Consider the following 16,581-nt stretch of genomic DNA (forward strand, 5'->3'; position numbering starts at 1 on the left):
AGGCGGTGGCTGCCCAGCTCTCCCCTTTGGCCAGATCCCTCTGCAAGGCCTCTCCACTTTCAACGGAGTCAGCAGCTCCTGCCCGTTCAGTGTCAGCCACAAACTCACTCAGGTTTCCTTCCTGTCCCACATCCAGGTCATTTATGTGACCACTGAAGAGACCTGACCCCAAAATGGAGCCCTGCAGAGCCCCACTCATGACTGGCCACCAGACTGATATTGCCCCGTTTACCAGGACCCTCGGAGCCTGACTCATCAGCCAATTGTTCACCCATCGTATTGTGCATTTGTCTGGGTCTGTGCTGGACATTTGATCCAGATGGATATGGTCAGAAACCACGCTGAAATCTTTAGTGAAATCCAAAAAGATCACCTCATCTGGCTCCCCTTGGTCAACTAGGTGGGTGACCTTGTCATAAAAAGGAAATTAAGTTTGTTGAACAGGACTTTCCCCTCGTGAATCCATGTGTGCTGTGACCAGTGACCTCACTGTTCCTCAGCTATTTTTCACTCACTTCCAGAGCAATCTCTGTAACTTTACCAGGCATTGCCATGAGACTGGCAGGCCTATAATTCCCAGGGTCTTCTTTGCTGCCCTTCTTGGAAACTGGGGCAACGTCTGACACCTTAAATTCCAAGACCAAAGACCCTTAGGATAGAATTTGGAGAGTTCTCAAGGTGACATTATGCACCTCTGCATTGTCCAAGTCCTCAGTGTTTGAGTCTGTCTTGGATGGGTGGAGATGAACAAGCTCAGACACTGACTTTCCCTGGTGGTCTGGAGATGCCCCTGATGGGGACAAGCCCCTTGTGCCCACTGAAGGCCCTGGGCTGGGCACCCAGCTGCGATGGGATGGTGGTGCCAGCCCTGCAGAGCTCAACAGGCACCTGTCCCCTACCTGTCCCCTACTACCCCAGGGCAGAGCTCTTCCAAGAGGGTTATTGCAGCAAGGAACTGGGCAAAGGCTGGGGAAGCTGGGTGTAGTATTCTAGGTTCTGCAGTTCTGCTGGGTGTGGTGAGGGATGTCTATCTTGGTGGGGCTCCCTTGGAGAAGAACCCCTGGGGACCGCCTGCTGTGTCCCCCAGCCCGTGATAAGCACAGGCTCTGCGCCCTGCCCAAGGTGCTGCTGGCTGTGGCTCCTTGTGCCCGGGCCCAAGGGGACTCCTTCCCCATCCGCCTGCAGTGCCTGCAGCCCCTCGGTCCCCTCTGTCTTCTGTTCCAGGTCCAGACCCCAGCTCCTGCTCCCGCTGCAGCACAGATGGGGCTCCCCTGGGGCTGTGGCCGCCCCAGCCTCACCGGCCATGCCTGGGGCCTCCTGACTTCCCTCGTCACTCTGCTCCTCCTCCAGCTGGGTTCAGGTAGGATCCTGCGGGGCTGCTGGGGGATCTCCCCCCTGGGCCTGGCAGACGTGCTGCCATAGGGCAGGGGAGACGCTGTGGGAAAGGGGAGACCCGAGCCCACAGCTCGGCCCAGTTGGGTTTCACTTTCCCTTTGGTTCTTTCATGCAATACGGGCGCTGCCTCGGCTGCCCTTTCTGGCTCTTCTTCACCTGCCTGAATGCTACAGAGAGGGCTCCCACTCCCAGCACACCTCCTTCTCCTGCACGTCCTCCCTCTCCCTCTCCCATTTCCCCAGTGGTTTTCCATGGGACACGGGGGATGCAGCATGCACCAACTCACACACAGCTCGCCCTTTGTCACTCACTGCCCATAAATTTACAATGACAAAATCTCACCGCCTCTCTGTGCCCTTCTCCATTGCCCAGCTCAGCTCAGAGTGGAGGGACCAGGCCAAGCTGTCACTGCCACCGTGGGGCAGGATGTCGTGCTGCCCTGCCACTTGTCCCCTCGCAAGGATGCTCGCACCTTGGATGTTAGGTGGATCCGGGACCAGTTCTCTGAGACGGTGCACCACTACCGCAAAGGGGAGGACCTGTACGGGGAGCAGATGGGGGCATATGCTGGGAGGACAGAGTTGGCCAGAGATGGTCTCTCTGCTGGAAGCCTGGACTTGCGAATCACAGCGTTGAGACCCTCGGATGATGGGCAGTACTTCTGCACTGTGAAAAATGCTGATGCTTATGACGAAGCAACGGTGGATCTGGAGGTGTCAGGTTAGTGGCTGAGGTAATACACCAGGAATTCCAAGGGAGAATTTATGTTTCTTTTTCCTGTCTCAGCTATTGAACACCATGGAACATGGACATTGAACTGGAGGTAGTATTTGGGAAGAGAGGTCCATAGACAGGATGCAGTTGTTAGCTTTCACTGGTATCTGCGCAGGCCATCCCTATGATGCTTTAAGGGCAGTGGGTACAGGCTGCTGAGCAGCTCCTTCAGCTGTGCCTACCATGGGAACAAACACCACATCTGAAGCAGGGAAGAGACCTCTGAGGAGCTGGACCTTTTTGGGGTTTGCTTTTTCTGCTGGGGGAGACCTGAGACATTGTCTGGAAGTCTCAGGGCTTCTTGAACTAGCACAACTCGGTGCAGAGACGCTGCCTGAAGGTGCTGAAGCTCGGCACCTGGGTTTTATGGGTGATTTGGGGCTACTGGCATTGTGCAGCCCTGCTGTCTGGTTCTGGCACAGGTCAGAGTGGTTTGGGGGTGTAGGGTGGGTACGTGGATTGCCCAGTCCCAGGGCCTCTGGGGTTGTGGCTGGTCTGTGCTGTGTCTGACATGGGAGCAGATGGGGTCTTTGCCCTGGAACTGAATCCGTCCCCAAGTCAAGCCTCAGCCGCGGTCTCTTCCCCCAGCTACAGGCACAGACCCCCACCTCTCCCTGGTGGGCTACGAGGCTGGAGGCGTCCGCGTGCTGTGTCGATCGGCCGGCTGGTACCCGCTGCCGCAGCTGCTGTGGAGGGATGCTCGCGGGCAGCATCTGCCCTCGGTCTCCCAGACACATTCCCAGGACCAGGAGGGGCTCTTTGAGATCAAAGGTGCCGTCATCGTGACCAGGAGCGTGGAGGGGCCCTTGTCCTGTGTGGTCAGGAGCAGCCGCCTCCAGCAGGAGCGGGAATCGTCCCTGAACATCGCAGGTACAAATAGCACAGCCAGGGTGAGGTGTTCCTGGCCCCTGCACTTGTCCTGAACCGGGAGAAGTCTGGGTCTTGCTTTTCCATCCACAGGCATGTAAACGCAGCCCTTTTCCTTGTGCCTTTTCTCAGCTCCCTTCTTCCTCAACGCCCAGCCCTTCATAGTGGTTCTGGTTCTGGTCCTCGTGCTTTTGGCTGTGTCCATTGGCCTCGGTGTTTATCTCTTTCGAAAGAAAGGTAAGCTGGCAGCGCAGGGATGGAGCGGAGGGAGGTGTTCTGCAGGGACCCGCGTGGGTCTGGAGCGGGGCTGAGCCCTGGCCCAGGGAGGTGCGTAGGAGGAGGAAGGGAATGTTCTCCTGGGGATCCCAAAGGCCTTAGGATCCTCTTGGGCCTCTGCCTTGGGCAACGAAGGCAGGGGAGAAGGCAAGGGGCCTTGGGTGGGAGGCCAGGGAGCATGGGTGCAGCGTGGGGCTGGTGGGAAGGCCCAGACCCCCTGCAGATGTTCCCACCGAGCAACCAAGCTGCTCTGCTGACCTCCTGTTCCTCTGCCTTTGCTTTTCAGTGGCACAGAGCCGAGAGCTGGGTGAGTCCTTGCAGTCCCTGCCCCCAGCCCCTGGGGAAGTGGTGTCCCTTTGGGAGGGACTGGGCTGGGTGGGCTGTGGGGGCTTGTGTGCTGGTGGCTCGGGGGTGCTGGAGGAGCAGCTGGAGCCTGATGGGGGAGTGGGGAGTGCTGGGGCTGGGGCTGCCCTGGGCACGGGACACGGCCAGGATGGCTGAAAGGAACGGGGATCAAGGTGGGGACAGGGAGCGAGCTGCGGGGCTGCCCCGCTCTGCACTGATGCTTCTGGGACAGGGACGTCCTCCACCCATCTCCATTCACTTCCACTTTGTTTTGGTGACACAGTGCAGAGAGCTGCACAAGTGTCTGTCCTTACTGCGCCACGTGCATGAGCCTTGCACAAAGCTCGTTTTTGTTCCATGTTAGTCCAGTCCCTCCCAAACTTGGAGGAAGGTGCTCTGTTTCCACTCACTTCAGAAAAATAATTGAGGGTCTAGCTATGGGAGTAGCCATGGAATGAGAAGCACTGCCTTCTGATCACACATTGACTTTTTTTTTTCTTTTCTATTGAATAAAGGTGCAAAGCTAGGTAAGTCTGCATTCATAAATCCGAAGTCTTCCCATAAGCAGCAATCAGATTAGAAGTTCTCCCTTCTTATCCTGCTTTGCTTTTGCTTTCCTTTTCCAGCGGAACAAGCTGCAGAGCAGGGTGAGTGTCCATGTGCTTGGGCCCCAAGGCAAGGCCAAGGAGATGTTTAGGGGAGGGTGGGCAGCTGGGACAGAGCACTTCAGGGATTTTCTCTTTCTTTTCCAGATGAGTACTCTGGAAATGCTGGTAAGTTTCCATCAAAATCTGAAGGGATTTGGGGTGTCGCAATGGGATGAGAAGCTGTTCCATCTCATCATGCCATTTTTCCTCTCATTTGCAGCAGAGCAATCTACAAGACTGAGTGAGTCTCTTTCCCCAAACCCAAAGAAAATGGGTTCTCATCATGTAATGAGAATCTGTACTCTCTCACCAAGTATTTTTGATTTCTTTTGCAGAGGACCTAGCTGCAGAGTTGGGTGAGTGACCCTTACAAAATGAAGGAATTTGGCTTTTATCAGTGAGAATTATGGGATGGCAAGATGTCCCTTTCTATCATGCATTTTGTTTGCTTTTTTTTTTTTTTCAGTGAGAAGAGATAGAGAACTCGGTGAGTATCCTGCACCACAGCAAAGCAGTTTAGGGTCCAGCGATGGAATGAGAAGCTCTCTCCTCTCACCAGGCATTGCTTTTCTCTCCCCCTCTTTTTTTTTTTTTTTTTTCTCTTCAGAGGAACAAGCTGCAGAGCTGGGTGAGTGTCCCCACGCTTGGGCCCCAGGGCAACACCAAGGCAACGTGCAGGGGAGGGTGGGCAGCTGGGACAGAGCAGCCCAGAGCTGGCCCCTCATCCTGATGGGGGAGTGGGGAGTGCTGGGGCTGGGGCTTCCCTGGGCACGGGACACGGCCGGGATGGCTGAAAGGAACGGGGATCAAGGTGGGGACAGGGAGCGAGCTTTGGGTCTGCCCCATTCTGCACTGACGCTTCCAGGACAGGGACATCCTCCACCCATGCCCTCTTCACTCCCGTTTGCTCTTTGGTGGCATAGTACTAAAACCTTCACATGTTTCTATCCTGATTGTTCTCCTTGCACAAGCCATGCTCACAGCTGAACTTCACTCACTATTAGTCTGGTCCCTCCCTTTGGGAGCACTTCCTAGAACAAAAACTTTGGTGGCATAGCCATGGGAGCAGGCTTGTGATGAGAAGCTGTCCCCTCTGATCATGCATTTTTTTTGCCTTTCTTTTCCAGCGGAACTGTCTGCAGAGCTGGGTGAGTGTCCATCTCCAGACTGAACTAATTTCCTGTCTGCCAGTGGGAGCTATGGGATGAGACGTGCAGGGGAGGGTGGGCAGCTGGGACAGAGCAGCCCAGGGCTGGACCCTCACCCTGCCCACACCCACTGGGCACCAGCCATGGGCTGTGACCAGCTCTCCCCTCTCATTCCAGCATGGAGAAAGTTTCTAATACCTCAAAATAGAGGTAGGTGTGCACTGGGTTGTCCTCTGCAGTGCTTCTCCTGCCCTTGCTGGGGCATGTTCAGGAGCCAAGAGGTGCCCCATCTCCTGCCCCGTGGGGCAGCTCCTGGCCCCGAGCTGGGGAAAGCCTGCCCAGGGCTGAGCTCTGCCCCTGATGGCCTGGCTCCTTCTGTCCCTGCAGTGAAGGTGACCCTGGATCCGCGCACGGCTCATCCCCTGCTTGTCCTGTCTCAGGACTACAGGAGCGTGAGATGGGAAAGTGAATGGCAGAAGGTGCACAACACCCCAGAGAGATTTGACTATTGGTGCTGTGTGCTGGGCCGTGAGGAGTTCAGAGAGGGCAGGCACTGCTGGTTGGTGGAGGTGGTGGGGGAGAGGGAAAAGCATCATTCATGGGCTGTGGGGGTGGCCAGGGCATCGGTGAAGAGGAAGGGGGAGATCAACATGAGCCCTGAAGAAGGGATCTGGGCTGTGCAGTACAATGAGGGGCAGTTCATGTCTCTCACATCTCCTCCCACCCCCTTGTCTGTGTCCCCTGTCCCCACGTGGATCTGGGTCTGTCTGGACTGTACCCAGGGGCAGGTGTCTTTTATCAACCCTGACAATTGGGTCAAGATCTTCACTTTCACAGCAGCCTCCTTGAAAGGGGAGAACATCCACCCCTGGTTGTGGCTGGGGACAAATTTCCAGCTATGCCTGAGGAACAGCACCCTGTAGACCCTGTCCCCAGGCCTGGGGGACTCCTGTCCTTCTCCAGCCACTCCTGCATCACCTCTCCCTGGTCATGCAGGAGCAGCACAGGAATGACGGGCAGTGGGGCCAGGGACTGCCCCGTGTTCCTCCCTGCATGCTGAAACCTGCAGCAGCCGGTGGGGGGGCACTCAGACTTCAGGCATGCCTTTGCTTCATGTTCGGGAACCCCATTTGTGGGCTCCAGTTTTCCACTCCTAACTCCATTGACGAATTTCGCTTTGTGCATGAAAACATGAATTATTTAGCACAGGTTTGGATGTAAAAGAATTAGTAATACTCCTTGTAAATAAATAAATCAACTTCTGAACATGGAAATTCCAAGCGTGAGAACATTTTAAATCACTATGAAGGAAGCTGCTTCCTCCAAAAAGAATGGGCATCTTCACCTGGCATGGCAAAACAGTCCAGTGTGAGCTGGATTTGAGCTGGAGCATGGCTACTGTGGGGGGGCAGCAAGGATGCTCTAGTGGTTGGATGCTCCAGGACCAGGATGCTCCAGGGTTGGTACGCTCTGGGACTGGGATGCTCTAGAACTGGGATGCTTTCTGAGTTGGATGCTCTGAGAGGGCTTGGGGGAGGCAGGATGCTGTGGAATCCATCCCATGAAGCAGAGGGAAAAGCAGAGGAAAGGACTGGGTCTGTGGGAACCTCAAACAAAACGGAGCTCGGGGAGTTCTGGTGCTTTAGGCTTTGCCCTGCACAGGGCTCTTGTACTGGGGTACAAGCCCTGCTGGCACCCATGGGTCTCAACCTGCCTCTGAGCCCCAGTGGGCAGCACAGGGGCTGCAGCAGCTCTCCACGCTCCTCTCCCCTCTACTTGCACTGCTTGCAGACCCCAGTGCAAGGGATGTGGTCACCGTGTGCTGCAGGTACAAATAGTGTAGCCAGGGTGAGGTGTTCCTGGCCCCTGCGCTTGTCCTGAGCCTGGAGAAGTCTGGGTCTTTCCTACTCCCATTCATGTAAACACAGCCTTTTTTCTGATGCCTTTTCTCAGCTCCCTTTTTCCTCAATGCCCAGCCCTTGATAGTGGTTCTGGCTCTGGTCCTCGTGCTTTTGGCTGTGTCCATTGGCCTCAGTGTTTATCTCTTTCGAAAGAAAGGTAAGCTGGCAGCGCAGGGATGGAGCGGAGGGAGGTGTTCTGCAGGGACCCGCGTGGGTCTGGAGCGGGGCTGAGCCCTGGCCCAGGGAGGTGCGTAGGAGAAGGAAGGGAATGTTCTCCTGGGGATCCCAAAGGCCTTAGGATCCTCTTGGGCCTCTGCCTTGGGCAACGAAGGCAGGGGAGAAGGCAAGGGGCCTTGGGTGGGAGGCCAGGGAGCATGGCTGCAGCGTGGGGCTGGTGGGAAGGCCCAGAGCCCCTGCAGATGTTCCCACCGAGCAACCAAGCTGCTCTGCTGACCTCCTGTTCCTCTGCCTTTGCTTTTCAGTGGCACAGAGCCGAGAGCGGGGTGAGTCCTTGCAGTCCCTGCCCCCAGCTCCCTGGGGAAGTGGTGTCCCTGCGGGAGGGACTGGTCTGGGTGTGCTGTGGGGGCTTGTGTGCTGGTGGCTCGGGGGTACTGGAGGAGCAGCTGGAGCCTGACAGGGGAGTGGGGAGTGCTGTGGCTGGGGCTGCCCTGGGCACGGGACACGGCCGGGATGGCTGAAAGGAACGGGGATCAAGGTGGGGACGGAGAGCGAGCTGTGGGGCTGCCCTGCTCTGCACTGATGCTTCTGGAACAGGGACGTCCTCCACCCGTCCCCATTCACTTCCACTTGCGTTTTGGTGGCACGGTGCAGAGAGCTGCACAAGTGTCTGTGCTTACTGCGCCATGTGCACGAGACTTGCTCAAACGTGGTTCTTGCTCCCTGTTAGTCTGGTCCTTCTGAATCCCTGAGCAAGGTGCTCAGTTCCCATTCTACCCATCCCCATTCACTTCCATTAGTATTGTGTTGCACAGTGTTGAAAGCTGCAAAGTTGTCACTAACACGCTTTTTCCACAAAATTGCGCTTTGCTGACTATTATTCTTTTCTCTGTTTGAGAGGAAGGCAGTGTTTTCTCACTCCAGAGAGAACAGGAATTTGGGTTTTTGCAAGGGATGACAAGTTGCTCCCTCTGACCATTAATTCCTTTTCCTTTTGTTTTCCAGAGAAACAAGCTGCAGACCTGGGTAAGTCCACTCTCAAAACAGAAAAAAAATATAAAAAATGTCATAGTGAGAGCTATGGGATCAGAAACTATGCCCTCTGATCATGTTTTCCTTTTCTCTTTCTTTTCCAGCGAATGAATGTGCAATGCTTGGTGAGTCTCCCTCCCTAACTAAGGGAAAGTGGTGTCTTCCACCTGCCCAGCTGAAAGCAGCCATGGGCTGAGCAGCTCTTCCCTCTGATCAGGCATTTATTTTGGTTTCATTTTCAGAGAAACACTCTGCAGAGCTGGGTGAGTGTACCTGTGCTTGGGCCCCAGGGAACGCCAAGGCGATGTGCAGAGGAGTGTGGGCAGCTGGGCCCCTCACCTTGCCCACATCCACTGGGCACTGGCCGTGGGCTGTGACCAGCTCTCCCCTCTCCTTCCAGCATGGAGAAGGTTTCTGCTGCCTCAAAATAGAGGTAGGTGTGCTTTGGGTTGCCCTCTGCAGTGCTTCTCCTGCCCTTGCTGGGGCATGTTCAGGAGCCAAGAGGTGCCCCATCTCGTGCCCCGTTGGGCAGCTTCTGGCCCCGAGCTCGGGAAAGTCTGCCCAGGGCTGAGCTCTGCCCCTGATGGCCTGGCTCCTTCTGTCCCTGCAGTGAAGGTGACCCTGGATCCGCACACAGCTCATCCTGACCTCATCCTGTCGTAGGACAACAGGAGAGTAAGATTTCAAAGTGAACAGCAGCAGCCTGGCAACAGCAACAGCAGCAGGGCAACTTACAGCCTAGACAGATTTGACAGTTGGTGCTGCGTGCTGGGCCATGAGGAGTTCGAAGAGGGGAGGCACTGCTGGGTGGTGGAGGTGGAGGGCAAGCTGGAAAAGTATTTTTGGTGGGGTGTGGGGGTGGCCTGGGCTTCTGTGACCAAGAATGGGTTTTACAAAATGACTCCTGAAGAAGGGATCTGGGCTGTGCGGTACCAACAAGGGCAACTGAAATCTCTGACATTACTCGCACCCCCTTGTCCCTGTCCCCTGTCCCCACGAGGATCTGGGTCTGTCTGGACTGTACCCAGCAGCAGGTGTCTTTTATCAACGCTGACAACGGGGTCGAGATCTTTAAGTTCACGGCAGCCAACTTCAATAAAAAGCCCATCCGCCCCTGGTTTCTGTTGTGGACACAGGGAATTCAGCTGTGCCTGAGGGACAGCATGCCCCAGACCCTGTCCCCAGCCCTGGGGGACTCCTGCCCTTCTCCACCCACTCCTGCATCACCTCTCCTTGGTCCTGCAAGAGCAGCACAGGAATGAGGGGCAGTGGGGCCAGGGACTGCCCTGTGCTCCTCCCTGCAGCTGGAGGAGGGCTGGGATGCTGCAAGCAGGGGCCAGGCCCCTTGCAGACCCTGGGCTCTGCCCTGCACAGGGCTCCAGTGCTGGGGCACAAGCCCCGCTGGCACCCACGGGTCTCACCCTGCCTCTGAGCCCCAGTGGGCAGCACAGAGGCTGCAGCAGCTCTCCACGCTCCTCTCCCCTCTGCTTGCACTGCTTGCAGACCCCAGTGCAAGGGATGTGGTCACCGTGTGCTGCCGGCCATTGCAGACCACCTTTGCCTCCTAGTTTGGGGTTGATCTTTGCTCTGTGCCTGGTGCTGAGCATGAGCAGGCTGTGGGGGCTCTTTGTTCCCTCCTCAGGAGCACACCAAGGCACAGCAGCAGCAGGACTGTGGCAAATAAAGTTTTGCACAGGAAGATGGAGTCTGGCAGCGGCATTTCCTGGGTGCTTTCTGTCCTGAGGCTTTGCTGCCTGGGAAGGCGTCTTGCAGCAGACCATCTCCTCGGTGTTTGTCATGGGAGTCAGAGCCAGGAGGAACCTAAGCTCCAGCTGCCCCCCGTTCCCCAGCTGATGCCTGGGACCCACTTGTCCCAGCTGGGTCATTGCCCTGTCCTGGGGGCACCCAAAGAGCTTCCAGCCTCCCATTACACAGGCTCTGCAGAGGCTGTGCTCACAGGGGGGCATCACCGGCTCTTGGAAGTTCTCCAAGCAGAGGCAGCAGGTGGTCTCAGCCTTCAGCCATAGATCACAGAATCATTCAAGCTGGAAAAAGCTCTAAGGTCATCACTGCTATGCTACTGTCGTGCCTGCAAAATCCCTTCCAAATATGCAAAGGATAGTATCACTTTCCACTGCAAAAACACCTTCTACTGCAAAAACACATCTTTGTTTCTCACATCTGGCCAACCACCTCTCTGCCACCAATATCACCCACTAAACCGTGTCCCTAAGCACCACGTCCAACCTTTCCTTAAACACCCCCAGGGACAGTGACTCCACCACCCCCCAGGACAACCTGTTCCAATGCCTAACCATTCTTTCTGAGAAGAAATTTCTCCATCCCTGGCTCACGTCTCCTTGGTCCTGCAGGAGCAGCGCAGGAATGACAGGCAGTGGGGCCAGAGGCTGCCCCGCACACCTCCCTGACCTGCGGCAGCTGGTGGGGGACACTCAGACTTCAGGCACGCCTTTGCTTCATGTTTGCAAACCCTATTTGTGGGTTCCAGTTTTCCATTCCTAACTCCATTTATGAATTTGGCTTTGTGCATGAAAGCATGAATTATTTAGCATGGATTTAGATGTAAAAGTATAATTAATACTCCTTGTAATTAAATAAATCAACTTCTGAACATGGAAATTCCAAGTGTGGGAATATTTTAAATCACTACAAAGGAAGCCGAGGCGATCGCCTCCGGGGCAGATGGGTCCTGCAGCGGAGTGGGGGATTGAGACATGCAGGGGTTTTCCTTCATCGAGGCTATTCGAGGCAGCCAAGGGAGCCACTAGGACTCAGCAGCCCTCGTGAGGCCAGCTGATGAGGCATGGGCAGATCCAGAAGCCCCCTCTATGTCGTACAAAGGCAGCCCCTGGGGAGAGCGAGAGTCCAGGAGCGCGGTGATCGGAGCACGGTGCGTAGGTCAGGGCATGGCGTGGCAGTGTTTGCAGGCAGGGTGAGCGGGGAGGTCGAGCAGGGTCGGTCATATCCCTGTTCTGGGAAGGACCTTCTACTGAAGAAATGGTGTCCACTCGCCAAGTTTGCCGGTCTGCAGCTGAAACCCGAATGGGGGGGGCCACAACCTCCCTGGGTAGATGCCTCCCACAAACAGACCTCCTGAGGATGGGAAGAGCAGCCCAGACCCTCACTTCCAGGGAGCTCCAGTGTCTGGAGGTCCCCTTAGGGCCTGAAGGCAGAGGTGGATGTCATGGGTGCAAGTGTGCCCTCAGCTGGGTGAGCTCTTCAAACAGGTGGCTCAACTACGAGAGGAGCTCACCAGGCAGCATAGCATTTGGGAATCTGAGCAGGAGACTGATAAATGGTATTATGCGCTGACACGGGCCGAGCAACAGCCCTGCCTTAAGTCCAGGCAAGGGGTAGGGAGACAAGCGTGCAGCCCAAAACAAGCACATTTGAAGAATCGCAGGAAAAGGAGAGTGGACCCTCGTCTCTGATCGGAACTGGAGGAGAGTCTCCCACCTGCCCCTGAAGTGCCGCTATGCAACAGACATGAGGTTCTAAGGCAGGAGAGAGGAGACTCTGGGAGAACTAGTAAAGACCTCAGAAAGATCAACCACAGGGAACTCGAAAAGGCCGACCACACAAAGTTGGCTCAGTCTCCCATCTGCATCAAAAGCAGTGCCACAAAGAAGGCACGAAGGGTCTTAGTCACTGGAGACTCCTCTCCGAGAGGCACCGAGGCTCCCATTTGCCATCCGGACAATCTCTCCAGAGAGGTTTTGCTGCCTGCCTGGGGCCCGTATTCACCATATTACAAAGAGGCTACGGAGTCTGGTGGGTCCCAAAGACTACCACCCCTTCCTGCTTTTTCAAGTAGGATCAGACAAAGCTGTAACAAGGAAATGCCGAAATATCAAAAAGGATTTTATGTCCCTTGGAAAGATGTTGAAGGGATCGGGAGTGCAAGCAGTGTTCTCTGTCCTCCCAGTTCGTGAGTGGCACCCAGGAAGAAGGAGACGAACAGGCCAAGTGAATGATTGGCTGAGGGGCTGGTGTCATGCCCAAGGTTTTGGGTTCTGTGACATTGGACATGCTTTTGAGGGACTAGGCATGCTGACTTCGGATGGGGTGCAGCTGTCCAGGTGGAGCAAGAGTCTTCTGGGCAGTAAGCTGGCTGGGCTTATCAGGAGGGCTTTAAACTCGAGGCAGTGGGGAAAGGGGATGTACCTCTGAGTGAAGAAAGCATAGCTGAGAACACCATCACTCTAAGGAATGGCAGAGAAACACTTGTGACCTGTCCCAATACAACAGGAAGGATTCTAGAAATGCAATACGACCAACAGCCCAGCTGAAATGCCTCTACACCAATGTCCGCAGCATGGGAAACAAGCAAGAGGAATTGGAAACCATGGTGAAATTAGACAAATATGACCTGATTGCTATCACAGAAATGCGGTTCTACTGGGGTCTACTACAGGCTGCCTGATCAAGGGGAGCCTGTGGATGAGGCCTTCTTGCTTCAACTACAAGAAGCATCGTGCTCGCACGCTCTCATCCTGATGGGGGACTTCAACCACCTGGATGTCTGCTGGGAAAACTACACAGTAGGCTTTAAGCAATCCAGGAGATTCCTAGAGTGCGTTGAGGATAATTTCCTGGTCCGGATACTAGAGAAACCAACCCGAGGAGAAGTGTTACTTGACCTGGTGCTCACCAACACAGAAGAGCTCATTAAAGAGGTCAAGATTGGAGGCCATCTGGGCTGCAGTGACCATGCCATGGTTGAGTTTGTGATCTCAAGGAATATGGGCCTGGCAAAGAGCAAAGGCAGGACCCTGAACTTCCAAAGAGCAAACTTCAGGCTATTTCAAGACCTAGTGGATGAGATCCCCTGGAACATCATCCTTAGGGACAAGGGAGCTGAGGAGAGCTGGAGACTCTTTAAGGATGTTCTCCTTAGAGCGCAAGAACTCTCCATCCCCCTGCATAAAAAGGCGAGCAGGGAGGGCAGACAACTGAGATGGCTGAGTAAGGACCACGCAGGATCAGTTCGGGAAGGACGGCATCCCATGGGAGGGACCCCACGTGCAGCAGGAGCAGAGTGACTTGAGAAGGAGCAGTGGAGTTGAAGAGTCAGGGACTGACTGCAGTCCCCGTTCCCAGACAGTGAGCTCAATCATTGGCATTCCCTGGTGGTCTGGAGAGGCTCCTGCTGGGGACAAGCCCCTCGTGCTGGCTGAAGGCGGTGGACTGGGCACCCAGTTCCGATGGGATGGTGGTGCCAGCCCTGCAGAGCTCAACAGACACTTGCTCCCATTGCCCCAGGGGCAAAGTTGCTCCCAGAGGGTTATTGCAGGCAGGAACTGGGCAAAGGTTGGGGAAGTTGGGCGTGGACTTGTGCTTCCTGCAGCTCTGCTGGGTCCTGTCAAAGACCTCTCTCTTGGTGGGCCTCCTTTGGAGAAGAACCCCTGGGGGCCACCTGCTGTGTCCCCCAGACCGTGATAAGCGCAGGCTCTGCGCCCTGCCCAAGGTGCTGCTGGCTGTGGCTCTTTGTGCCCCGGCCCAAGGGGACTCCTTCCCCATCCGCCTGCGATGTCTGCAGCCCCTTGGTCCCCTCTTTCTTCTGCTCCAGATCCGGACCCCAGCTCCTGCTCCCGCTGCGGCACAGATGGGGCTACTCTAGGGCTGTGGCCGCCCCAGCCTCACCGGCCATGCCAGGGGCCTCCTGACTTCCCTCGTCACTCTGCTCCTCCTCCAGATGGGCTCAGGTAGGATCCTGTGGGGCTGCTGGGGGCTCTCCCCCCTGGGCCTGGCAGACGTGCTGCCATAGGGCAGGGGAGTGGTGGTGTGGCAGGGGTGACCCGAGCCCTACAGCTCAGCCTCAGCTGGGTTTCCCTTTCCCTTTGGTTCTTTCACTGAATACGGTCGCTGCCTCGGCTGCCCTTTCTGGCTCTTCTTCACCTGCCCGAATGCTGCAGAGAGGGCTCCCACTCCCAGCACACCTCCTTCTCCTGCACGTTCTGCCTCTCCCTCTCCCATTTCCCCAGTGGTTTCCCATGGGACACAGGGGATGCAGCACGCACCAACTCTCGCACAGCTCACACTTTGTCACTCACTGCCCATAAATTTAGGATGGCAAAATCTCACCACCTCTCTGTGCCCTTCTCCATTGCCCAGCGCAGCTCAGAGTGGAGGGACCAGGCCAGCTTCTCACTGCCACCGTGGGGCAGGATGTCGTGCTGCCCTGCCACTTGTCCCCGCGACGCGATGCTCGCAGCTTGGAGGTCAGGTGGATCTGGGACCATATCTCTGAGACCGTGCACCACTACTGCAATGGAGAGGACCTGTACAGGCAGCAGATGGGGGCATATGTCGGGAGGACAGAGTTGGCCAGAGATGGTCTCTGTAGTAGAAGCCTGGATCTGTGAATCACGGGGTTGAGACCCTCTGATGATGGCCACTACATCTGGAGCATGCAAGATGTTGATGCTTATGACGAAGCTGTGGTCAAGCTGGTGGTGTCAGATTCATGGCTGGGATGATGCTTCAAGGAGATGGTGCAGGTGTCCCTGGGTTTCTGTGTCCCATCCTTGTTAGGGTGTGTGCTTGGAGCGCCTGGTCTGAGAGCTTCTGGGGCTGTGGCTGGTCTGTGCAGTGTCTGGCATGGGAGCAGATGGGGTCTTTGCCTTGGAACTGAATCCCTCCCCAAGCCAAGACCCAGCCATGGGCTCTTCCCCCAGCCACAGGCGCTGACCCCCACCTCTCCCTGGGGGGCTACGAGGCCGGAAGTGTCTGGGTGCTGTGTCGATCGGCCGGCTGGTACCCACTGCCGCAGCTGCTGTGGAGGGATGCTGGCGGGCAGCATCTGCCCTCGGTCTCCCAGACACATTCCCAGGACCAGGAGGGGCTCTTTGAAATGCGTTTTGGAGATGACACCAAGCTGAGTGGTGCAGCTGATACAACAGAAGAAAGAGATGCCATCCAAAGGGTCCTGGACTGGCTTGAGAAGTGGGCCCACGTGAACCTAATGAGTTTCAACAAGGCCAAGTGCAAGGTTTTGCATGTGGGCCAGAGCAATCTCGGACATGAGTACAGGCTGGGAAAAGAAATCATTGAGAGCAGCCCTACAGAGAAAGATTTGGGGGTTCTGGTGGACGAAAAGCTTAACATGTGCCGGTAGCGCGTGTTTTCAGACCAGACCTGGGCAGCATCAACAGAGGAGTGGCAGCAGGTCGAGGGAGGTGATTATCCCCCTCTGCTCTGCTCTTGTGAGGCCCCACCTGCAGTACTGTGTCCAGGTCTGGAGCCCCCCGCACAAGAAGGATGTGGGGCTGTTAGAGCAGTTCCAGAGGAGGGCCACAAAGATAATCAAGGGGCTGGAGCACGTCTCCTCTGAAGAAAGGCTGAGAGAGCTGGGGCTGTTCAGCCTACAGAAGGCAAGGCTCAGGAGTGACCTCACTGGGGTGTTTCAGTACTTAAAAGGGACTTATAAAAAAGATGGAGAGACATTTTTTGCCCAATCAGATAGTGAGAGAACAAAGGGGGATAGTTTTAAACTAAAAGAGGGGAGATTCAGATTAGAGGTTAAAGGGAAATTCTTCACTCAGAGGGTGGTGAGGCACTGGAAGAAGTTGCCCAGAGAGGCTGTGGATGCCCCATCCCTGGAGGTGTTCAAGACCAGGTTGGATGAGGCCCTGGGCAACATGATCTAGTGGGTGGCATCCCTGCCTATGGCAGGGGGGTTGGAACCAGCTGATCTTTAATGTCCCTTTCAACCTGAGACATTCTATGATTCTATGAAATCGAAGGTGCCACCATCATGACCTGGAGAGTGGAGGGGCCCTTGCCCTGCACAGCCAGGAGCTGCTGCTTCCTGAAGGAGCGGGTATCATCCCTGCACATCACAGGTACAAATAGCGCAGCTAGGGGGAGGTGTTCCTGGTCCCTGCACTTGTCCTGAGCTGGGAGAAGTCTGGGTGTTGCTTTTCCACCTGCAGGCATGTAAACGCAGCCCTTTTCCTGGTGCCTTTTCTCAGCTCCCTTCTTCCAAAATGCCTGGCC

General features: G+C 55.8%; 1 protein-coding gene and 1 long non-coding RNA gene across 4 annotated transcripts; both read left to right on the top strand.

Moving 5' to 3' along the window:
• Nucleotides 1–703: 703 nt before the first annotated feature.
• On the top strand, nt 704–16,306 carry LOC136788355 (butyrophilin subfamily 3 member A2-like). 3 transcript variants are annotated; one of them, XR_010827180.1, is made up of 10 exons: nt 710–1,360; nt 1,768–2,115; nt 2,758–3,039; nt 3,169–3,273; nt 3,599–4,304; nt 4,410–4,430; nt 4,525–4,545; nt 4,640–4,660; nt 4,771–4,791; nt 4,912–4,975. XR_010827180.1 is itself a non-coding variant. In XM_066986780.1 (5 exons), the coding sequence occupies exons 1-5, from the start codon at nt 1,024–1,026 to the stop codon at nt 3,811–3,813; spliced, it is 1,287 nt and encodes a 428-aa protein (XP_066842881.1). In that variant the 5' UTR covers nt 710–1,023; the 3' UTR covers nt 3,814–4,761. The 3 variants fall into 3 exon arrangements, 2 of the variants coding, with proteins under 2 accessions (XP_066842882.1, XP_066842881.1); XM_066986780.1 differs by lacking the exons at nt 4,771–4,791; nt 4,912–4,975 and having other exon boundaries at nt 3,599–4,761; XM_066986781.1 differs by lacking the exons at nt 2,758–3,039; nt 3,169–3,273; nt 3,599–4,304; ... (3 more) ...; nt 4,771–4,791; nt 4,912–4,975 and adding an exon at nt 15,261–16,306 and having other exon boundaries at nt 704–1,360.
• On the top strand, nt 6,894–11,117 carry LOC136788407 (uncharacterized). Its single transcript, XR_010827203.1, has 5 exons — nt 6,894–7,856; nt 8,536–8,556; nt 8,667–8,687; nt 8,805–8,995; nt 9,173–11,117. It is a non-coding gene; the product is annotated as an uncharacterized lncRNA (long non-coding RNA).
• Nucleotides 16,307–16,581: the final 275 nt, after the last annotated feature.

This window comes from Anser cygnoides, chromosome 35 (genome assembly GCF_040182565.1).
Source record: "Anser cygnoides isolate HZ-2024a breed goose chromosome 35, Taihu_goose_T2T_genome, whole genome shotgun sequence".
Lineage (NCBI taxonomy): Eukaryota > Metazoa > Chordata > Aves > Anseriformes > Anatidae > Anser > Anser cygnoides.

What these genes read in the sequence shown, in the direction of transcription:
- LOC136788355 (XM_066986780.1), top strand. Translation starts at nt 1,024, where the DNA reads ATGTCTATCTTGGTGGGGCTCCCTTGGAGAAGAACCCCTGGGGACCGC. An exon ending in GGTGGATCTGGAGGTGTCAG is followed by an intron (nt 2,116 to 2,757) that starts GTTAGTGGCTGA and finishes CTCTTCCCCCAG; the next exon opens with CTACAGGCACAGACCCCCAC. An exon ending in ATCGTCCCTGAACATCGCAG is followed by an intron (nt 3,040 to 3,168) that starts GTACAAATAGCA and finishes GCCTTTTCTCAG; the next exon opens with CTCCCTTCTTCCTCAACGCC.